At 30.5% G+C, this 25,273-nt stretch overlaps 1 protein-coding gene across 1 annotated transcript in view; it reads right to left on the bottom strand.

The window, feature by feature from the left end:
- Window positions 1-2,245: 2,245 nt before the first annotated feature.
- LOC145293905 (exportin-T-like) overlaps window positions 2,246-25,273 on the bottom strand; it is an 87,412-nt gene continuing 64,384 nt past the window's right edge. The window contains exons 15-25 of the mRNA XM_080140711.1: window positions 22,322-22,484; window positions 20,768-20,910; window positions 17,917-18,202; window positions 17,586-17,775; window positions 17,382-17,449; window positions 15,727-15,775; window positions 12,958-13,076; window positions 10,793-10,840; window positions 9,241-9,312; window positions 5,941-5,994; window positions 2,246-3,032 (exon numbers count right to left, since the gene is read on the bottom strand). Of these exons, the coding sequence (XP_079996837.1) occupies window positions 3,006-3,032; window positions 5,941-5,994; window positions 9,241-9,312; window positions 10,793-10,840; window positions 12,958-13,076; window positions 15,727-15,775; window positions 17,382-17,449; window positions 17,586-17,775; window positions 17,917-18,202; window positions 20,768-20,910; window positions 22,322-22,484 (1,219 nt within the window). The 3' untranslated portion in view covers window positions 2,246-3,005. The remainder of the gene's footprint in view (window positions 3,033-5,940; window positions 5,995-9,240; window positions 9,313-10,792; window positions 10,841-12,957; window positions 13,077-15,726; window positions 15,776-17,381; window positions 17,450-17,585; window positions 17,776-17,916; window positions 18,203-20,767; window positions 20,911-22,321; window positions 22,485-25,273) is intronic.

Raw genomic sequence — 25,273 nt, 5'->3', positions numbered from 1 at the left:
CGAAAAAAGTTTAAATTGTACGTATCTGTTATGGAATGAAGTTCTCCGAAAAAAAAAAATGTCACTTAATTTCATCAAGTAGTTTTTATTTTACATGTTATGATACCGAGCAAAAGGTTTGATTTTTAGGAAGAAAAGCTAGTCATTAAAGATGGGGAGAGAGTGTCAGCCCTTTACATGGAGTTATCTCCCGTGTCGTTTCTAAAATTCAAACAAAAATTTAAAACAAATCCAAGATGTCTGCCTTCAACACGCTCTCATAAAAACGTGTTTTTCCGCTGTAAAAAAAAAAAACAGAAAAAGAAAAATAACTACTCAATCAAATTAAATGAAATTTTTTTCGGAGATCTCTATGTCAAAACGGATACATACAATATAACTTTGATATTTTCATTTTTTAATGTCTTGATTAAACTGTACAAGTACCAAATAATGGATTAACAGATTTGGTAATTGTCAGGTTAATTGATATCATAAGCCAATATTATAAACCAATGCATTTTAAGTTAAAAGATTACGTACTTACTTGTCATGTCGAAATTAGTATAAATTCCAAAATGATTACAAATAAAAAGTAAAAATAGAATTCATCAAATTAAAGAACTTTGTGGAACAGTTGTGTGATTGATACCCTTTAACTTAAATTAAAGGTCTGTCATTTTTTAACAAAAAAAAAATCTTGGAACATAATTGTGGATGATTTTTGTTAAAAATACATCAAGCATGTATAGATCATCTTTCTAAATTTTGGAAATTTATACTAATTTCGACCTAACACCTAAGTATGTGGTGCTTTTCGATAATTCGTCATTCGTCTGAGGGAGATAACTATTTTACTAAGAGATCGATTCATTTTTTTTCATACGAGAATTTGGGATGCAAAATAGAAGCTGATATTTGGGCTTGACAATGAATGCCCTGGAAAAGTCATTTCTGATTAATTAAAAAAAAAATGCCCTGGAAAAGTTACTTCTGATTAATTGTAAGAAAAAATGTTTTGCTTTTCATCTACTTTATTTAATGTGACAAAGTTTTAACATTACCAAAAACATTAAAAAAAGGAAAATGCAATGTTGACTTGCAGAGGAATTATCGTTTTTATTAAACAAAACCAACTACTTTATTTAATGTAAAAAAATTTATAGCATTAATAAAAAAAAAAGTAAAATGCTACGATACTGTAATGACATTTTCTGTTTTATATAAAACAATATTGCTCTCTGATGCAAGTCATTCTTGGGAATATTTTCTAGTTGCTCTTCACTGCGTAATTACCAACAAATCCAATTAGCAATGCTTTTTTTATTAATGTTTTTTTTATGTGAGAACTTTGTTACATTAAATAAAATGATTAAAATATTTTTTTCTTATAATTAATCAAGTGACTTTTCCAGCGCATTTTTGCGATTAATCAGAAGTTACTTTTCCAGGGCATTCATTATCAAGCCCAAATATCAGTTTGTTTTTTGTTTTTTGTCATTAATGTTTTTGTAATGTTAAATGTTTTGTGTTGGTTTTAGCATCCCAAACTCTCATAAAAAAAAATGGATTTCTTAGCAAAATACAGTTATCTCCCTTAGACTGAATTATCATCAGACTTTGAATTATACAAAATCGCTTCATCAATCTACATAGACACCATAGATTTTAATCAAATTTAATACTAAAACCAATCTGTTGATATATATAAAAAAAAAAAAAAAAAACCATTTAAAATCAGAGTTAGGTATTACTCAAGTCAGCTTTCCTAAGCCAAACAGGATTTTATTCTGCATTTTTAGTTCGCCTCTACTGGAGAAATGTGAGGAAGGGTACAATTTTGAGTATGCAAATGCAGATAATCGGATACATGTAGTTTGGATTTACCTGCACAAAATAGCGTTTCATATAATTGCCTTGATCTCTCAGAATTATATTAAAAGTTTATGTTAGAATCAAAATTAATGAAATTAGAAGAAACATCTTCAGATAACTGTTTTTAATCTTTGGTACCAAGCAGATGAAGTTCAGTAAAAACAGGAGAATTAAAATTCTAACTTTAGAAATTCTGATACGTCTGGATGCAGCATTAACTGCAAAATAAAAAATATTTAAAAAGAAACTCATTTAAAATTAAAAATTAAAATAAATGTTTAAATTAAAATAACTGGAGATAGCTACTTTCAACAGAATGAAAACGTTTTCATCTAACAAAAAAAAGTCAATGTGTATGTGTGTGAAGAGGGAAAGATAAATAAATAAATGATGACACTTTGACACCTCCTCCTTTCCTCTTTATTTTTTTTTTTTGTTTTTAATGAAATTGTAACAAAAGAAAATGCAGACAAGCAAGAAAAAGTGGAAGATGAAAAAGGCCTGAAGGAGAGAGAGAAATAAAAAAATTAATTTCAAATCTATTGGCAGGGTTGATTGTCTTATTTGACCAAAGACAAACAGAGGTTAAAAAAAAATATCCCATACTTACAGAGACTCCATTTTGGGAGGTTATTATAGATGATATGAAACAAAATATTTTCTGTTAAAATAGGTCTCCATTGTTTGCAGTATGAAAGCAAAGCTTCTTCCATAAGTGGCCCTATTCCCGATTCGGATAGTTGGTGATTTGTAAACTTTTAAAAAAAGAAAACCTGTACAAAATCATAAAAATATTGAGGTTTCACTGATTATCAAAATAGACAAAAAAATAACCATCTCAATACACCCAAAAATTGGTGTGTGCAGACAAATGCATGTGGCGGCCATTTTTTCAATGTGAGCATAAGCAGTAAACCAACAAAACAATTCTCTTCTCGATAAAGTAGAGAGAACACTGCATCTTTTGTTTGTTTAAATCCAAACATGACAATGAATGGCGCAAGAGTTACCCACACGGCACAATGTTTTTTGGTGGCAGTTATTTGTTGAAGATCAAACAAGAAACAAAGTCACGTAAATGTCCGCCATTTTGTAATCAATATCTTTCCTCTTTCTTGTGAGAACTCTTGTTTAGAGAAACACTTCTGCTGTCAAGATTTCACAGAAGTGAAAAATGTCTGGAAAAAAAAAAAAAAAAAAAAAAAAAAAAAAAAAGTATAAATAAAAGATATAAATACAAAAAAAAAAAATATATATATATATAATTAAGTTGTTTTTTAATTATAAAAATAACATTTAAAAAATCCTGCATTGAGAAGTACATTACATTTTTTTTTTATAGACAAATGAGTCGACTCTTATCAAGACTAAAAACCTATAACAGTTGAATGATGATTAGGATATTAGAAATCTCTGCGTACTAAAAACAAACTAGAAAATAGATATTCTTCCCTCATTTTCAGAAAAATCACTTGTGCAATGTGAAGCCTAACAGTATTTTTTATTATTCTCCATATAGTTCATTATTTTATTTAGAATAAAGCAGTAGGTCACTCGGCATTGACAGATCATAGAATACGCTTACATATATTTTTATTTATGAAGATATTATTAAAGAGCAAATTCTCTATTATATTGTATCCAACATATATAGTAATGACTTCAAAAGTTAAAAAAAAATATATTTTAAATTAACAATTTTAAAAATTAAAAAAAATTTTTAATTCATTTTTTTTCAAATTAAAAAAAAGTTTAATTAAAATAATTTTAAATTAAAAGTTTTGATTACAAAAAAAAATTAAGGGAAAAAAATTTTTTTAAATTGAAAAAAGTTAAGACTTCGATGCCATCAGCTGTAGTGTTGGGACGATTAATTGGAATCAGCAATCGAAACTTTTGCAGGTATCAGAATCGGAAAAATTTGTGCCTATTTTCCGATGCCAAAAACAATTCCTTTAATTATCTTTTTCATTTGATTTTGTTTTAAAATAAAATCTACTGTTGCTAGTAATAATAAAATATGTTAATTTTGAACTACCAGTAAAACTAAAACCTATAAATCCCCCCCACCACCACTACTTCTCGTGTGATTTTACATTTAAGATTTGACATCTGCTTTTATGGTAATTGGGAAAAAATAACTTTATACTTAAAATATTTAGAGATTTATAAAGGATACGGAAAAATATTAGAATCGTCCCATCAATCAGCTGGAATCTAATCAAAATATTCAGCGCTCTAGCCATAGTTGTTATTTAGCACTTTAGCCTTTGTCATTACTGTCCAAGCTATCACCAGATGGATAAAAAGGGCTAAAAATTAAGTGATTTCCAGCTAAAAATGCATGCTCAGAAGTTAGTCAATTTCCTGCCAAGGTCAACCGTCTTTGTTTTTTTTTTTTTTTTTTTTTTTTTTCAATTTTGAACCTTCAGCAACTTTTTTTTTTTTTTTACACGTTAAAAATCAAATCGAAAGTCTTCTTGAGGTCCAAATACCCTATATATCAAGTCTGTAGACCAAATATTCATAGGAGTTTGGTAGAGACATTTTTCATGCACACCAACAAGGTCACATATATGTAGAAAAAAACGTGTGCTAGAATGTTTTCATCCTAAATTCTACGCAATTATGCAGAATGTAGAAAATATGCATAAATAGAAGTGTAATAGTCAAATGAAATCAATAATCTAATAAGAAACCATCAAAAATGAATAAGTAATGAACGTTTGTTTATCAAAGAAATATGTAAATTACTAAACCTTCATAAAGTCGCTCGCATATTAATTGTAGCAGAATCAGGAATTGAGAACAGAATCAGTAATCGTATTGAAATCAGAGGAAAAATATTAGAATTTTCTCTCTCTCGTAAGCATTTATTTACGAAAATGCTATTACAGATCGCCTGTTCAGTGGAATGATTTAACGGTCTATCCATTCATTTTGGCTTTAGAAATCATATTTAAAACCAGGAAAGACTGAATAAATCTCTTCATTCAATAAATGGAGATTTTCAAAATAAAATAAAAAATTTTCAAATAAGAAACAAATGAGTAACGCTTTTATTCTGAAACTTTTTTTTTTTAAGTGAAATCCTCAGTTCTGCTTTAGCTGTCACTATGATTCATCAGATTGAGAGAGACCTGTATAGTCTAGGGCAGTTGACGCATTATTACAAAATCCCTCCCTCATTGCAGTTATGGTTTCCAGGGATAAGTCAACATAAAATGCCTGGTATAAGGTTACAGGTATTATAGAAGTTTCATTTTCTTGAAGCATTAAAAAACTACAAAATCCATTCTACTGTGCCATTTAAAAAAAAAAAACCCTTCCAAAACTATTGATCTCTCTATTCTATCGTTGCAAGTGAATACTTGAAACAATGTCACAATCTCTGGAAAAAAGTTTAACGTTTTGGTATTAAACAAAAAAAATTCTGCTTCATTACAATGCCCCCCCCCATCTTCATTTTTTGATAGTCTTATTAATTTCATCCCTGTGGAGGGAGGAGAAGGAGGTTATCCTAACAGAATTTCTACATTTCCATAAGTATTTCATTTGTATTAATTACATAAACTTATACGCTGTCGTTATGTTGTTGAAGTCTATTAAACCGCAGCAGCATAAAAACGGTTACCATGGTGATATTTGGGTGCTTGGTTATTAAAATGAAAATAATTCTTAAATTATTTTAATCTTCTTTGTAGTTTTGCCATTTTGAAATTTAAGTTTTACGAAGCCCTCAAATATTAAAACAATAACCTTTGCTGTTATAATCTAATAAAATACAGAATTTATAGATGTTGAAATGCATCAAGATTTTTAGAATTTATGATTATTCAAATGATCAACACAAATATTGGATGATTTACAAAAATAATTTCTTTAGCTTATGATATTGTATAGAAGAACCAAAAAATATCAAGAAATTTTGAATAATTACAGAGAAAAGAGTTTTGACACATTTTGACAGTTTTGTTAAAAAAAAAAAAAAAGAAAATTCTATTTTTAGGCAAAAAAGAAAAAAAAAATTCTAATAGTCTTTTCAAAAACGTTTGTGTTAGTTTTTGTTTTTAATGATTTACTTACCTTCAAAAATTGTTTAAAAGATTTTACATCCATCACATATGCTTGGCAAAATTGCTGAAAATACAAAAAAAAAAGTAAATATTTATAATATACAATTATATAAATTCATCAAACAAACTTTCCACTAAGTCATGAGACTCAAATCAAATTGTCTGGAAGTGCATAAATGCAAAAACAAGAGCATATCAATTTAAGCCACTAAATAATTAATTAATTAGAAAAGAATTGTATAAAAAAATAAAAATGTCCACTTCTAAGTATGAATTTAAAGATGACTGAAATCAAACATTTACAGAGGTTGGTCTAAGAGAAGTAACTCATTAATAAGTGATATACGGTAGTCTCCTTTATGTCAACCAAATATCTAAAAATCTGTTGAGAATGAAAGGAATTGAGACAAAGCCATAAGTTAGGGTAGAAAAATAATGTATAGATTTAATAAATATATAAATTACTTTGGGGAGGGGGGGGGGGTATTGCCCGGTTGTAAAATATGCTTAAATATGACATTTTAATTTGCTCAGACTTCGTATATATTATTATAGAGTAGTGATTTCAAAAATAAGAAAAAAAAATATTATTTGGGTGCCATCAGCTAGAATCAAAACTGAAAACAAAACTGCGTTCAAATTTGTTGACGTTACCGCTGTACCAATATGAAACACATATGAACCCATTAAAAATAAACTAAGATGAACTTTCAAAATGTATGAGTTTCTCCATTTTGACCCCTTTCGGATCTGTTAAAAACTATTTAAACCAGCTAAAGACCCATAAAAGAATGTCAGTGACTTTTAGTTTTGGAAGAGATAGAGTTTGAAAATATGGAGACAAACAGTGAGTTTTATAAATTAGATTATAAAACTCTGAACCTTGCTAGCTTGCATCTTGTCTTATACGATCAGAGATTCCATCTTTTAAAAAAAGGGATGACAGGTGGGAACTCACACATACACACAAGAGAAATAAAAAAAAAAAATAATAATATAAAAATATATACTAATGCATATAAAGTTTATAGTTGATTCAATAGGGAGTTTACATCAATTGGGGGGGTATAGGATAAATATGCTATTTATATCTAGGTATTCAAAGCCTAATGCTTTTCATCAAACGAGGAGAGCAGGTGCTAGGTAACATTAGAGATGTGACATCTAGCAATAACTACATTAGGAGCAAAATAATGGGGTAAGAGAGGGAGGGGTAAAACATTGTAAATGTGGAGGGAGGGAGAAAGGAGAATGAGAGTAATTCATGTGATATAGAAAGAAAATTGTCGATATCACATAGTGGTTATAAGTGGCATATAGTGTGGTTAATAGGTTTGCTATGGTAGGTCATGAGGCTATTGTGTTCAGTACGTGCATCCATATGTGGAGATGTGCATTTAATATGGAGAAATAATAGAGGAAGAAAGCGATAGGGTGTAAAGGTAAAAGTTCTTATAATCATGTGGAATTTAGGTGGGTATGAGTAGAGGGTTTTTTGTTTTTTTTTTTTAAATAGAGGACAAAAGTTAGGTCAATATATATCAGAAGGATCAGGCGAATCACAAAGTATCAAACAAAGTATCAAACAAAGTATAAATTATAAAATAATGAAGATGTAAAAAATACAAAAAAATAAAAATGGTGTTCCCAAAGTATCCTTTTGTTTTTTTATTCCACCCAAACAGATCAGAGGGGATTACAAATTACATTGTTATGATGACTGATTTTATGCATGACTTGAAATCTCTCTCTCTCGCAGGTATTGATGGTGTAAAACTAAGAAAGCAACCCCTGTCACAAAAGCAGAAATGTGTCATTGAATTCTTGGCAAAAGTGCACTGAGTGACTATGTAGAAAAATAAATTCTGGAGCACAAAAGGTTGCTCGTCTTAATTGTACCATTCCTATTTTAGTAGTTCTTCAACTTTTCACTATATTGATGCCTCGATTGTAGATAGTAAAATTGATCTCGATATTTGTACATGCACACAAGCGCATCAGACAAAAAAAAAAACAGTTTCTGCACAAGAATTTATCAAAATAATTAACGGATTTTCAAATTTTTCACTATATTGTAGTCAAATCGATCCCAATATTTATGCATTTAAATCAATTTTTCTAAATATTTAATTATAGAAACCTTCGGTGCAAGTCAAGAACTTAACCGCATTATAAAACAAAAATACAGAAAAATATGTATGATGTAGAACAAAAAATGTCATTCAAAAAGAATATAAATTGATCAAATAGGTTTTTTTTTTTTTCAAGTAAGAAAATCAAATTTTATGATGAAGCAACAACAGTCCGTCTTAATCAGCCATATTTAATAAACAGACAACTCAATTCGAACTACAAAGATTTAAAATCAGTCTTATAATGGCTATGATATACTATTAATTGCTAAAAATTGTAAAAATAATAATTCTTGTTAAATTTGTGATTTTTGGAATATGACATTTTCGTTCCATGACAGTTACATCATAAAGATTTTCTGTAGTTTTTTTTTTTTTTTTTATTAAGTTGAATTCTGAATAAGAATCAAACCTTTGATTATAAATTTGTTTACTGTTTGCTACAATTCCACTTTATTTATACTCCTTATTTATTTGCCTTCAAAGTTAAACACAAGGTCGGTTTTTAATGTAGGGAAATACAGCCCCCCAAAAGCACGCACTCTGGACTGGAACATTGCATCCGTCTAGAATGATCTCTCCCTCACCAACCAAGAACAGAAAAGATGTAATGTGGTATCAAAACAGACACTAGTTTTAATTAAGTAAAAATTAAAAGACACCAGTTCATTATGAATGTTCATTTGGAGGGAGAGGGGGGTATAAAAAATCATTTTTTGATGAAACAAAAAGTAATTTAATTCCTCTGTTCCACCTCTCCCAATCATTCAAGTCTTAGCCTTCACAGCAAAATTAATGTTTTCAGTTTTGATAATGAACAGTCATAAAAGAAAAAGGCAAAACAGAGGAAAATTTTTTTTAAAAAGCAGGAAAAGAAAAAAAAATCAAGAGAGAAATAAAATCCAGGAAATAGTGACAGAAAAGGAGGTAAGACTTTAGCAATTTTGTAGAGATCAGCCTTTTCTTGTTTAAAAAAATAAAGAAAAATGGAATTCTGATACGAAACAAAGAATTTGCATTCTCAAACAAGTTATATTGAGAGAAACTGACATTACTTCTGATACCAACAAGAAAGCAAAGGAAGTCAACATCACTAGAGTACAATAAAAAGTGTAGAGAGGTTAAGAGATGGTGAATACATTATTTGAAACACAAAAATGAATAAAAATGATTCTTACTTGAATAAGTTCTGGAGATAATTGCAGTTTGGGAAGATAATCATTCTGTAGAAAATTGATGGCTTCTTCACCCTAAAAAAAATAATTTTTTTGCTTGCTTGTTTTAAATTCATTTGAAACAAAAAAAAAAAATGGCCTTAAGAAAAAATGCATTATTTAGATTACTATTCCCATCTTAGTTTTTATATTCAAACTAGAATAACTGTCCACAGACGGGTAAAATCAATACTTCAAACAAAACACATTTCCATACAAACATTAAAATCAAAATATATTGATATCAAACCTTATATTTGAATCTTTATTCCAATTTAGATCAAAATGACATGCTTTTGATTCTAAAAAAAATTGTCCAAAATTTAAGGCTTAAAATAGAAATTAATGAAATTTTGCTTAATTTGTGTTTAATAACTATGAATAAGATTCAATGCAAATCTGAAATATTTGAACATTATCAAAGTAATAACACAGTATCCAATGTAAATAAAATCCAAGCGCATAATATAATCACATTACTTAATACATAAGCTAAACTACTCTGTATTCGTTAGTATATTCAACTCGACAATCCTTTAAAGTAAAATAGCAGTTGTTCAAGAAAATCAAAATCAAAAGGAAGTGAGATTGGAATTATCAGTTATAGATATTGGAATTTGCTTATAAAAGTAACAATTCTTTTCAAATTAAGTAATCAGTAACTTTACAAAAGATGCCTATAATCAAATCTGAATCAGTAGTCTGACGATTTTGACCTAAAATCTTAATGGTTCTTAGTTCTGTAGAGAAAAACTGATTGGTGTGCAAAGATATCTTTTCCATTGTTGAATTGCAAATTTTATGGCATCATTTCCATTAAAGTTCATGGCACTGTTTCCATTAAATAATGATTAAATACTTTTTAAATATTTTTTTATAAAAAAAAATCTTCAAATTTTTTATCAAATTTAAACTATGTGAAGCATTTTGAATCTTATTAAAAAATATTTTTTTAAATATATCATTTTTATATTTAAGTTTTTGTTTAACTTGAGAATCAAAGTTCAAAGGTAGATTTTTCTTGTTCTGTCAGTCATGATAGGATAGAAGTGGATTGAACCTTCAAAAGACTGTCACTTGGAATCGATTATCACTTATCTATCGTACCACATGGCTAGATAGTGAGTAATTATTACTCATGGTAAAAAAAAAGTTTAACCAAAATGGATGCTTCGTATCCACCATCGACACGAGTCATTATTAGGAAGCAATAATTCAAGATACCCACCCCAGCCCCCTCAGAATAATCAATTATACAAAATATTTTTACCCGACGTTCCTTAAATTAAACAATAAATATCTTAATTGACATTTTTTAATTTCCTTCTTATGAAAAAGTAGTTTTGGGTTTTAACAATTGTAAAATTATTTAGTCTAACTATTAAAGGCTAAATAAAAAGTCACCAAGCTTACTCAAGTTATGCTTGATCCATACAATGGAAATTTGTAAGGTGTAACAAGTAAAATTTGCAAACTGTAACAAGTGTACGATTAAAAATATTAATTTTATACTTACTCTTTGATCAAGTATACATTTGAGGCACTGGGCACATTCACCTAAGGCCTAAAAAATTGAAAAAGAAAATTATATATTTCATTGAAAGAGATATGATGTGGCTTTGTAAGCAAAACTATTAATACCTACATCACAATTCCTCAAGTTTTTTTTTTTTTTTTTTACTCATCTACATGATTATGGAGATAAATAATTATTTAAATAAATCTTTAAAAAAAAAAAAAAAAATGTAATTTTGTCATCTACTTTCATTTAATTCAGTAAATTTTGCAACAAAATAGGAGTGAATAGAAAACTATTTTTTTCAAACAAAGCATATTGTCATTTGGAACATAAGAGGCGACTATTTAGGATAGTGTCTAACAAGGGACAGTGGGGAGTTGAGCAGTGAACTGATTGCTTACTTGAACTTCTGCCTATCAGTACAATCAGGGAAGCAGAGTCCTGGGTGGCAATTCCAAAGTCTAGCAGTCTGAGGGAAGGACCTCAAAAGTGAAGGGTTGGGATTTTGCTGTTCATAGGGTTAGTCGTACAGTGAGGGAACATAAGTGTTATGAGTTCATCAGAACATATTTCATTAAAGTACTTGAAAAACAGACACAGGGATGCAACATTATGGTGATGTGACCGAGGTTAGAACTTGGCAGTGTGAGAAATTAAAATTAAATTGGAGACTGTTTTGGTCACTACCTAAGAGCGAGAGACTAGTGATGAATGCAACAATACTTCATGCATAGACAAATTCTGACTTTGTAAAGATGTAGAATACTCCCTGGTGTGAGTAATTTTCTAGCACAGTAGAGAGATGTCACCTTTTTTGCAGCATCCTTAATGTATTTGTTCCAATTCACGTCTGTCAATATCAAGCTGAAGAGTTTGAATAATAAGCTCTCGAGTGAGGTGTTATTTGTCATGACAATTTTGTAGTTGTTAAAGGAAAGAAGCTTAATCTTAGTAGCATTAAATGTTACCATCCATTAATAGCCCCATTCCACAAGAGACTGAAGGTCAGTTTCTAGAGTTTTTGTCATTATCTTTGATATGTGTACATTCATTTTTTTTTCCTTGTATTATAAAGTGTGGAATCATTACAAAATACCCATCTCTGACAATTTTATCAGAGAGGTCATTTATGATTATCAGCAAGAACAAAGGTCCAAGGATTGACCAGAAGCACACCTCCATTAATATATTATTTGGACATATAGCCATCGAAGATACTCTGGATTATTCTCTTGTCTAAGAAAGGACCTGATTATGTTAAGTATTTGTCCAGAAATACTGCATAATTTAATTTTCATGTGAAGCCCTTAATGCTAGATCTTGACAAAGGCTTTGGATATATCAAGGGCTACTGTCCTAACTTCCCATGATTTGTCCAGTGAATGGTATATGCATTCAGATATGACCATTAAAATATCTGCAATAAAATGGGTTTGCCTACATTCATATTGTTGGTCAAAAGAAGCTTTGCATTTACAAGATGGCGGACTAGCGTCCAATTGATTAACAACTAAGATTTAGCAAATAGGGGGAGAAAACTACTGGGGTGATAATTGAACAGGTCAGTTCTTTCACCAGAATTCTTGAATACTAATATCATAGAGGCAACTCTCCAGCTATCAAGGAAGCAGGACTCTGCTAGGGATTTCATGACTTTGAAGAGGAGGAGCATGCTCATTGGAGCATTTCTTAATATAGCAAGGATGAGATCAGGTCCCGACATCTTAGATGTGTTTAGGTTTCTTTTTTTTTATGATATCTTGGAGATGTCTAGGTCTTTATGATAATCATAGACATGAGAAACAGTGATGTTCAGATCTAGGAGTATGGTTTCTGTACACAAAGAGAAATTTGGGAGGGAGTTGTTTGTAGGGTATGAGGTGGAGTTTGAGGCAAACCACAGTGCAAGCAGGTCAGCCTTCTCGGTTACCATGCACACAACCTCATGGTTGTTAGTGGAGGAATTGTCGCAGTGTGAATATGAATAAAAAAAAAATATTAAAAAAATAAAAATAAATTTAAATCGGGGGAAAAATGTTTATAAAGGTTAAATTGTTGCTATGTTTGATTTAATTTCAAAGTATAATTCCATCTGCCAGATTATGTCTGAAAATATCTACATCTATAGCGGATACTGAGAGAATAACTTAAAAGCAACTTACTATCACAGTCTGGCCATCATTAAGATCAAAACTCGGTTTTAAAGGTGCCAGGATACAGGCAGGGACAATGCTTTGGTAAATAAACTCTTGAAAACCAGCCATTTCTCCGTTACCACCACCTGCAAAAGAGAAGCACACAAGTCAACAAAGACAATGAAACACACATTTAACGACATAGAAAATAAAACTGGGAAACATCACAAAAAATGAAAACATTTTCATTATGGAAAAATCATCAATATATAAAGTATCTTGATTTAGTTATACATTGGGACCCTATGCCAGTAAGTAGAGATTATGTTAACTAGTATAAATTTTGGCAAGAGTTACATTGAGTACATGTCAGGATAACCTGGCGACAAATGGAAATAAACTCAGTGCAGCTAGCATGACTGAGGTGGAGATTCAAAAGTTAGATCAATAGACAAAACATGCTAGAAATTCAGGTGTCTTACAATATCACATAGAAATTACATGTTCAGGGGACAGAACAGAGGCTCTGGGCAATCGAACTCTGGAAATGAGACAGCAGGCATTTTGAAAATGTAGAGAGAAACTAAACGAATGTCACCCCGACAATGATGTCTGCATCTCTAAATCCTCAAGTAGAAAAAATAAGTAATGAAAATTAGATTGGTCTCTCCTCCCAAAATAACCCTTCTCTAAATAAAACCTTTGCACGTTAACAAGTTTCCATTGTTTTCCATGCAGGAGTAGATTCGTCTTGAGTTAAACAGAAGATCACAACTCCAAGAGAAACAATAAAAATAATGAAGACCAGCGATCGTGCACATGCGTAAAAACTTTTGTGATTGTTCATTGGCAGTACGCGTTTGTGTAAAGAAGCTATGAACAAATGGTTCATTTAATAACAAAATGTTATAACTTTAACTGTCAGTAGTCCCCCCCCCTATAAAATTCTGGTGCATTAGAATGTCATAGCATGTTAAGTACAAGAAAATGTGATTTGAATTAATCCTTTCCAGTAAATACTTTGACTAGGTCAAAATTATTTTTCAAGCAGATAGAAACTAGGGGGGGGGGGTCAATACAGAGTTACTTCCCTTTAATTGAAACTATTTTGGACAAAAAAAAAAGGGTAAGAGGATTACAGTGCAAGTTTAGTCTAATAATACAAAACCAGCAATGACAATGGTTGATGCTCTCAATAATTTTAGTCTTTTTCTCATTCATTTTCAGTTTTATTTCTTCTACTAGATTCTTAATACTGTTCCTATTGGTTGACAAGAAGGTTCGTGCAGAATTAATTGATTTCAAATGATGTATTTTCAAATAAGTTTTCAATATAATACCTTTACTTTATATATCATTTTAAAGAGTGCTTTTTGCTCTAATTGTTTGAATTTTCAGAACGTTGAATACAAGATGGAAAAAAAAAAATAATTTTAGTCTTTTTCTCATTCATTTTCAGTTTTATTTCTTCTACTAGATTCTTAATACTGTTCCTATTGGTTGACAAGAAGGTTCGTGCAGAATTAATTGATTTCAAATGATGTATTTTCAAATAAGTTTTCAATATAATACCTTTACTTTATATATCATTTTAAAGAGTGCTTTTTGCTCTAATTGTTTGAATTTTCAGAACGTTGAATACAAGATGGAAAAAAAAAATTTGCACAATTTTCTTATTTTAATTCAAGCTAGGTCGAAAAGCTGTTGAAACAGATTGCGATATCAACAAAGCGTTTGGCTCAGGAACGACCAGTGAACACACAGCACAATGGTGGTTTAAGAAATTTCATGGCAACAAGTCTTTAAGATGAGCATAATGATCGGCCATCGCTGTTGACAACGATCAATTAAGAGTCTTAATAGAAGCCAATCTACACACAACTGTTCGAGAACTTGCTTTTGAATTAGACATAACATAGACAATGATTTCCAACCACTTGTGATTGGAAAAACAAAAAAAACTTGATAAATAGTTGCTTCACGAATTGAACAACAACCATAAGAAATGCTGTTATGAAGTGTCACCTTCCTTTCTTTTACATAACAAGAACAATTCATTTCTCGACCGGGTTGTGACTTGCTATGAAAAGCAGGTTCTTTACAACTGGTGATACTCAGCTCAGTGGTTAGACACCGACAAAGCTAGACGATACTTCTCAAAGCCAGAATTGCATTAAAAGGTCATGCTGACTGTTTGGTGGTCTGTGACTGGTCTCATCCATTAGTTTTTTGAATGCAGGCGAAACCATTACGGCAGAGAAGTACTAACAACAAATGGATGAAATGCATCAGAAACTTTGACAACAACACTCAGCATTAGTCAACAGAAAAGACCCAATGCTCCGCTACGACAATGTCCGACTGCACATTTCTAAACAGACCCTGCAGAACTTGAACAAATTAGGTTAAGAAACTGCCTCATACACTATTCTTCAGATCTCTCACCTACCGACTACCACTTTTTCAAAACTTTCTGCATGAGAAATGCTTCAAATACCTAAGTGATATCAAAAACACGTCCAGCACCTTCATCGCTATCAGAACAAGATTTTTACGTTACTGGCATAAATACTCTTGTTTTGTGTTGGCAAAAGTGTGTTGATTATGATGGTGCTTATTTTGATCAATACATTTTTGTTTGAGCCAAGGTATGTTTATCTGAATTTAAAAGTGAAAAATCGCAACAACTTTCTTGTCAACTTGATGTAGTTTCAGATTTTAGAACACTGCAAAATTATGCCCATTTAAATGTATGCATAGAATTGTTCATGATTAACAAAGAAAATTAAAACTTACCCCAAACTTCAACCAATTTCTTTAAAATTCCAAAACAAATTTTCTGGGTCTGAAATATTAGCAAAAAATTAAATTAAATGAAAAATTTAAGAAAATTAAAACAATGATAGAGATATATATATATATATATATAGACTTGTAATATACTGAGTTCGTGTAATTCAGTAAATTTTCATATACCAATAAGTTTTAAGCCAAAAAGAGATGACTTAAAAAGTAAGCTACAAAATTATCATATTTCATAATTGAGCATTCATATACCGTGTAAGCAAAATCAAGACTTCAAAAAAGGTGTTGATAGCAACAAAAAGTGTATTTCATTTTACGTTACAATTGTTTCCATGCCAGAGCGGCAATTTCAAACATTATGGCGTTTGAAAATTTTTACAAAACCAGCATTTCTTCAGACATTATGAATAAAAACACTCTTGACAATAGAACATTGTTTAAAGAAAAAGAAAAGGAAAATTCCCTTAACGGAAAAAGAAGCATGTGAAAAACATTTACTCTGGAGGTAACCTCCGTGAAAAGCCCATTTAAATATTAATATATCACCTGATTTTCGTATCCTTATTTAAAAACAAAGTCATAAGTTTCCACAAAAAACCCTTAGCCATTAAAAAAAATTTTTTTTAATATATCCCATTCGTTGAATTCCTAAATTAAATTTCTCTATTTCAGATAATTCTTTAAAAGAATTTTTATATTTTTTATTCCTATATTTAAAATATGGCCATAACAACCTTGCATTAACGTTACGGTTAATTTTAGTTTCGTATTTGCTCACTAGTGGCAGGTAAGGTTTACAAATTATCGGTTGTTTTAATACTTAGATTTAAGACCATTTTAGGTTTAATGTTTAATCGAATATGAGAATAAAGAAAATAACTGCATTATATATATTAATCCTCATACAAAATTTCGAGTAAAGAATTCTAATCTATTATTTAATATTTTAAAATTCATTATCATTCTAATTAAATAGACGGAAGTGATGGATCCATGTTTCACGTATTATCACATGGATATAAAAACTTTTTTGATGCATTGAAACAGTTACAAACAATGCGCCGAATTGTCGATATGTTTAGACTGTGAGCAAAGGTGGCACCCATTTTGAATATAGCTTTCTCATTGACAAACGTTCATGCCAAATGATGTAGACTGCCTTCTGATATCTTCAGCTTCTCGATTATCTCCTGCAACTTTCAATTTATGATCGGCCAAAATGAGTTTGCGGACTTATATGTTTACCAGAATAACCGTCGAATTTGGATAACCTGAGCGTTCAGTATCATTTTTGCACTACCACCTCCCAAGTTGGAATACCACTTCTGAGCCATTGTTTCCGACAGAGCAGAGCATGAATAACACTCAAAGCCACTGCTTTGCTTGAACAGTAGTTTTCCTATCAGAAAACAATGTTTTATCAACACACAAGAATTCGACTTTTTCATCGTTTTGAAAATTTGCAACAGCAACTTCACTTATATAACTAATTTGTGAACTATTCATTCGATGGAGTTCAAATTTTGACAAATCAAAACATTTGAATTGTTTATCAGTGATGTCATCGACTAGTCAGGGCTAGAACTTATTGAATGATATGTTATATACATAAAAAATTATTAAAGATGAATAAAAAATAAAATAACCTGGGGATCAGGATTATCACAGGCTCCTTGAACAATAGTCATCAGGACTTGTTGCAAATTTTGTGAATCTGTATTAAAAAAAAGTTACATTAATTACTTAATGGCAAAGTTTTCACTGTAGGCACACAATTATTAAAAATTTTGTGTGAAATATGAGTGAAATATGAAACGATTTTTAAGCAACAAGAAAAAAGATTTACTTACTTTGGTCGCTAAGGACATCAAAAACATTATTTGACACAATGCAAGAGATGAACTGAAAATAACTGCGTTGAAGCATGCGCTTTTCACTTGTCGTTACTTGGTCATGTTCATCTTGTGGAATTGCCAACACGCCATAAATAGTTTGCACAAATGGCATAAACACTTCTCGGAGAAATGGACTAATTGTTTTCTAAAAATAAATTAAAAAAAGTGTTAAAGAAAAACCAGCAAAGAGCAAAAGAAAAAAAAACAAACAGGAATGAAAACCAAAGAAAAAGTAAACAAAAAAGTCAAAAAAAGAATGAGAGAAGAGACAAGCAAACAGACTGACCTTAAATTTCATAATTAGCTGAGTCATTAATGGAATGAAATCATGCAGCTCTTTGGCATCCGGCTCCTGCACCAAGTTCTCAAGAGCCACAGGAATGAAAGGAAGGATTTCATCTTCTAAACAAACTACCATACGATGTAGGTACTGGCGTATAGCACCACGCAACACATGTCGCTGAACTGGACACTTGAATCCCTGAAGGAAAATCTGAAGGGCCTCAGTAAAGGAATCCACACAGCCAACTTGCTTCATCGTGACTTGGTTTGAGAAACCTTTGCTGATTCGACTGAAAACAAAATAAAATATCTTTAAAACTAAAAACCTTTAATTGAATTCAAACGTTTGTTTTTGTCCAAAAAAAAAAAAAAAAAAAAAAAAAAAAAAATAGATATTAATTATTTTAACGGTACTTGTACAGTTTAATCAAGACATTTAAAAATTTTATGTTTTAATTAAACTGTACAAGTACCATTTTAACAGAATTTTATATGTATATAAAAATATTGTAAATATTAAAAGAATTGTTGTGACTATTACAAACCTTTAAATTGGGATTGGTTTTAATATTCGTATTACATTAGGTTGACCATGTTTAAACAATCAATAAATAGTTAATTTATATATAGAAAATCATTTTTAAGCAATTAATGGATATTTGTAGGCATTCGAACAAATCTTGCCAGTTAAAATTATTGTCAAGTTATTGCACTTTGTTTATAGACTTTTTAAAATGGCGGGCAGGACAATCTTTAGCTACTCATAAAATTTGATTTTTTTTTTTTTTTTTTAATTAAATAAAAACTACCTGATCAATTTACATAATTTTTAGAACATCATATTTTTGTTCCATCATGGATACATACACCATACAAACATTTTTATTTTTTGATATAGACAAACTCTGGACAAGAACCAAATAGTTCTAGTCAAAAGGTCACAATTGATGACAACTCATTGGACTATGTAACACAAGAATTCAACATTTCTCTTTGAATAAGATTTTAACAAAAGTTTTAAATGGTGTCCTGACCTGGCATATTTCATTGGTAATAGAGGATACAAATTAAGAGAAAAATGGATAAGAGTCAGCAAACATACTTAGTAACTTCTGGTGTGTCTGCTACCAGAAGCAGTGACAAAGCCAATCTGGTGCACTCGCTTTTTTTTTCTGTCATGCCTATATTTCCCCTGTGCATGTACTCCTTTTTTGTTTGCTTGTTTTTCTGATCTTTTTTTATTTAATAAATCATGTAAAAGTTTTTTGAACAAATTTTAATTAAGAAATTAGTTTTATTTTTTTCTTTAAGAATTATTGAAAACACTTTGTACTTTTTTTAAAGAATTATCAAAAACAAATTTAAAAAATTTTAATTAAGAATTATTGAAATTAGTTTCATAAACATATTTCTTATAAAATTTTAAATAAAATAAAAACTTTCATTTTTTTTTTAATTTTGTTATCAAAAGTGCAAATAAAGACTTATTTTCATCTATATAATTTTGTTAATTTTTATTGAATATTTTTCAATAATGTCCTTTTCTTATATTTTATTTCAATAAATCGCTTCACAATAGAAAATACTGAACAATAAAAGTGAAGGAACTGATTTGCCTTGTCACCACTTCTAGTAGCAGACACACAAAGAAAATATAAACAAGTAAAGACATTGGAACTAATAAAGAAAAATACATTTTTCGGTTATAGTCAGCTAACATACTTCCTAACTTCCTGTGTGTCTGCTACCAGAAGCGGTGACAAAGCAAATCAGTTCCTTCACTTTTATTTTTAGGAAGTACATTATATAACCGAAAAATGTCCTTTTCTTTATCAGTTCTAATATCTTTACTTGTTTATATTTTCTTTATTTTTAAAAGGAGCTGAAAGCTTCAGATTTTTTTTAAATACTAATGATTCCATTCATAAAAATAATTCTAATGTTCTACAGTCATTACACTGCTATTATTGGCTTTGATTTAATAACACGAGATAAAAAATGAAATTGTAACTACCAAGATCTAAAAAAAAATAAATCGCTAGAATCGAAACCAGAATGTTTAGCACTCCAGCCTTAGTTGTTTATCTCTCCAGCATCGTTATCATCTAATCTACCGAGTGAGGGATTCGAAAGATTAGAAATTAAGAAACTTGGAGCCATGAATGTTTAATTTTGCGCGTGTGCAAAAATAACAGCAGATGTTTTATTTTAACTTATTCACCAAGGTCAACTGTTTTGTTTTCAATTTTGACCTCTTAGCAGCAATTTTTGACAGCTATAAACAAAATCAAAAGTGTGCCGCAGTTCCAAATACCATATATATCAATTTCAACTCTGCAGACCAAATATTTAGACAGGCTAGAGACTTTTCACAGACAGTTTTCTACCACAGTAGAAGTATCCCACATCTTTGCAGCAGGCTTGGCAATATCTTCTATGTATTAGCGCTAATTCATGCTACTTATAAATGTTATGCTGGGAAACTTGAATGTTGGATTCTCAAATAGGGTGGCTATTGGTGGTTGCAAAGGTTTATAATAATTGTCAAAGAAGTTTCGTCTTAGTATCATTAAATGTAACCATCCATTTATGTCTCCATTCCATTCCATGACATACTGGAGGTCATTTTCTAAGAACTCAGCCGTTGCCTTGGATATGTGTGCATTTGATTTGTCCTTATGTCATTTGCATGTAACTATTTACTATGCCTCCCCACGAAGAACAGATACTACACTTTGATCTTGACCAAAATGTAACTCAATCTTCAGTTGAAAAATTTATTGCATAAAAAGATAATTGGCGTAACATAAGTTTCTGTTTCAAGTCTAAATGCATATATTAAGAAACTGACTTGCCTGGCAAAACTAATTACATCATTAATACGATCCGCATACAATTCTTGGTCGTCTTCTTCACAATCTGTACAGAGCTTTGTGAGACAAGTTTTATATTGCTCCACAAGTGGACCTAATAATTCTCGAATGAGCAACTGCTTGCGCTGAAAGATAAGAAATAAAATCTTTTTAAACATTTACAAGATTCAGAAATTTTTAAATTAAAGGTTAAAAAAAAAAAAAAAAAATTCAACTTTGTTTTTACAATACGTTTTGATATTCAATACTGCAATAGAAGCAGATAAAATAAAAGGGAAAAAAATTGGAATTCATTGAGATGAGTATTATTTATTAATTTATTTATTGCGGACTATTATCCTCATCTTTTGTTAGTTGTTTCACAACGTTTCGGCCAACTATTCCTCTGGCCTTTGTCAGATGGTAACCGCAACAGGATAGGAACTCCTAATCTCCTAACTGCATTCTCGGCAATTACTGCCTTCCATAGTTGTTGTCGTCTCACCACATTTTAGCCAAGTAAGACTCTGGCCGGCTTTGGGTAGGATTAAAACAATTATCTTCATACAATGCTCACCTAGAACAGTAGAGATTCAACGTTTCTATCCATATACCATTCGGTATGGACCCTACCATGGAAGATCAGATAATAAATAAACATGGATTTATAAGACCAAAAACTCCAACCTTGATTGCCCTTCGGGGCCCGTGGTGCAGTGGATAGAGATGTTGAATCTCTACGGTTCCAGGTGAGTACTGTATTAAGATAACTGTTTTAATCCTAACCAAAGCCGGCCAGAGGCTTACTTGGCCAAAACGTGGTGAGATAACAACAACTATGGATGGCAATAATTGTTGAGAATACAGTTAGGAGACTCAGAGTTCTTATACCATCGCGGTTACCACCTGACGAAGGCCAGAGAAATAGTTGGCTGAAACGTCATTAAACAACAACTAAAAAAATGAGGATAAATAATCCACAATAAAAAAGAAAAAAAAAACATTTTACATAAGCAAGAAAAATCACTTTTCTTTTTGCATTTGTAAATGCATCTCAAACATTTTCCATATACTGTAAAATAGGATCTATCATGTTTCACCTGTCTCCAAGGCCTTCTGTCCAAGAAATTTGACTAATCTAGAAGTCCAGGAACATACTTAATCACAGGATCTTGTGGTTTAACCTTTTTTTGCACCTACCACCCAGCAATTGATTAGTTTATGTTTTAGTTTTCAGGACTAATTACAGATCTGGGATTAGAAATTTGGTTACTTAGGCGAGTTTTGAAAAAGCTTATATTTTTCTTTGTTTAATATGAATCCAGAATTAATATCAATTTTTAGTTTTATTAAAATACATCATAGGAAAACAAAAATTCTGTTCACTATACTTCCAGTCATATAATTTTTTTTTAAATGATAAATCACATTGGGTAAATCATCAGAATCAATGAATACGTCTTAAAAATCAACTAAATTTTGAATGAGATGAGTAAGCATGTGTGTGCCCTTCAAGAGAATCGATCTTGTTAAAAAGACAGGAAAGACAATACTTACATCTGGCGGTAAATTACTCGATACAATGAGAATTCCAACAGTTTCATACAAATACAATCGATCATCCATAGACAAAGACTGAGAATCCGCTTCTTGGGGCGGTAAGATTAGAAGATCTGTAATGCGTTTTAAAATATCTTCCATAAAATTCTGCAAATGGGATCTGATATGGTCAAAAGAAAAAAAAAATGGTCAAATTAAAACAGACGACTTCAAATAGAAAAAAATCATTCAACTTAAAATTTATCACAAGTAGAAGAAACTTACTCTTGAAAATCTGTTCAGAGAAATTCAGAAGAAAAATTGATAATTTAAAACAGGATTGGCAATTCTTTTTTTCCGAAGCTGGGAGCAGAAAACAGGTTCGATTTTTCAAGTAAACATTGGAAAAATAAATTACATAGTGAAACCAATGAATGGATCAGAGGTGCAGTCATCAATTGCAACTCAAAACATATTCAATTCAGAAAACCATACACAAACATCACGAAACAATTGTTTCCTTATTCTTGAGATAAATAATGATTATTTTATTGGGACTCTTTGGACTTGTGTTATTTTCCTGTTTTGATTAATGTAACTTTAAAATAAATATATATAATATATATATGTATATATAATTCAGAAATTAATGAATGATTTTGGAAACTGAAAAATGTTCAACATTCAGGGTAAAGCACTGGTATAAACGGGAAAAATTTAAATTTTTTAAAATCAATATAAAATTAGAATTTACATTTATTATTCAACACAAGGGATACAAGACAAAAATTTCTTTATAGAGTTTCAAAGAATGACTTATGCTGAAGGAAAATAGTAAGCAAAATAAACAGTAATAGGTTGGCAATAATTATGCTCAGCACATAAATTGAAAACTTTAAAATGTGGGGAGGAAGCCATTGGGGGGGGGGGGGTAATATATAAGTATAGAATGCAAACGGCTATTCCAAGTGGAAATCGCGTTTGAAGATAAAGGTAGGAACAGTGAAATCCAACAATAGATTGATTGAGTTAAAGGTTGAGTGATAAGCAAAAAATGCAAGTGTATAAACGCAATAATCCAAACGGTAGAAAGTCCGTCTGTAAATTTAAGAAAAATCAGATCATATAGACCCATAAATACAAGAAAAAGTGCTGATGCATATCAGCTATATCATAATTCTTGATAAGTTATAAGAAAATTAAAATTAGAAAAAGGGTGAAAAAACTACCATTGACCAAAAGTTGTGAGCAAGGGAATAGATTTCCACAACTGCTTCCAAGAAAATTAAAAGTGATTAAAGTTGGTAAGGGTGGTATATTATGGGGGTGGCGAAGGCATAAATTTAGGACAGGTATTGCTGGTCACTGAGTGCAAAGACGGCAAGATGTGAATAAATGAAAGTGTGGGGCGGAAATGTTTGGTACTAAAGATTAAAATAAAATTTTTCAAAAATAATAGAAAAAAATTAGTTACGCTTGCATAGATATAGAGTGACACATATCCATACAAAAACATAAACACGACATAAAATAAAAATACATGTCAACATATGTAAATATATACATAAAAATACATACATATATAAACCTGACAGCATCGTGATGAAACTAGTTATAGTATTAGGGTTAGATAAAAGAGAAGCATTAAAGATTATGAAGTATCTAAGAAGGACATAGTTGGTAGAATTCAATATTTCAGAATGGGGATTCTATACATTTCGGAAGTTCGAGAAGTTAGGTTTGGTTTTGTTTAATGGCATATCAACCATTTTCAGATTATTTAATGCCAAATCCAGTAGTTTAGAAAAAGGTCATGTTTTCAAATATTTATTCATAGGGTTTAGTTGAGTTGTTCTGTAGAGAGAACCATTTTTTTATGGTAAAAAGTCTTGTTACTCTCAAAAACAAGTGATTCAGGCGATTGTTTTTGAAGATGTTCTTCATATTGTTGGATTTAAGATATTGTTTTCTAGCATTATCAATGACTATATTCCACGAAAATGTGTTTAATGGTGTAAGTTTTTTGACAGAATGGACATTGCGGTTGTTGCTCTTGTTTCAGTATGTAGGAGTGTGCAAGTTTTGCATGATCAATATAAATTCTGGATATAACAATTTGCTCTTTTGATATTCTAGTAGTTGGTTTCTATTCTTCCAGAATTGGTTTAATTCTCGGATTGAATGTAGTTTCATATTCAGGATTACTTTGATATGCTTTTGATTTGGTGTAGTATTGAGCACCCAGTTTGTGACTCCTTATATTTGCAGGAATTTCATTAGCCTCTGCATGAATGGTTAGGTAATTGATCAGTCTTTTCAATTCATTTTTATCTATGTCATCATTTGGCGGGATATATAGAGAGAATACCATCACTGTTTTATGTAGGGTGGTGTTAATGGCAATTACTTGGTTGTTATGTTTATTTTGCTGTGGGGTATATCGTTTCTGATTATAATAGTTACTGCCCCAGAGGCTCTGCCTCCAGAGTTATGAGTGTAATTAAATATTTGGTAGTTCTTAATATTGATGTTATTTTCTTGTTTCAGGAAGGTTTCTTGAAAGAAGATTATGGCTGGGTTAAAGAGTGAAATAAGTATAAGGAGTGTGGTATAATTTGATTTTATTCCATGATAATTCTACTGGATGATTTGCTGTGTGTGTTTTTATTTTTTATGTTTTTTTTTCTATTCATGAAATGATTATTCCTCTGCATATTTTAGTGCTTCTATTATCTTTCTTGCTTCTGGGAAGGTCTTGTAGGTGCTTGCGAATGTTCATCCATTTCTATTTTTTGTATTAGTTTAGGTTTTTAGTTTGGTACTTCATTTGGTGTTATTTCTGGTTTGGATCTAGACTGGGAGCGTTGACGAGATTTTTTAATCTCCAGGCTTTTTGGTTTGTTTTTATTTGGGCTTCTTGATTTTCTGTCTTTGGGTATCTTTCTTGGCTCTTGGTTTCTATTAGTTTGA

This window comes from Euprymna scolopes, chromosome 15, assembly GCF_053919585.1.
Source record: "Euprymna scolopes isolate OS-2025 chromosome 15, ASM5391958v1, whole genome shotgun sequence".
Taxonomy (NCBI): domain Eukaryota; kingdom Metazoa; phylum Mollusca; class Cephalopoda; order Sepiida; family Sepiolidae; genus Euprymna; species Euprymna scolopes.
Note: the sequence above shows the minus strand (reverse complement) of the source record. Positions and strands in the feature narration are given on the sequence as shown.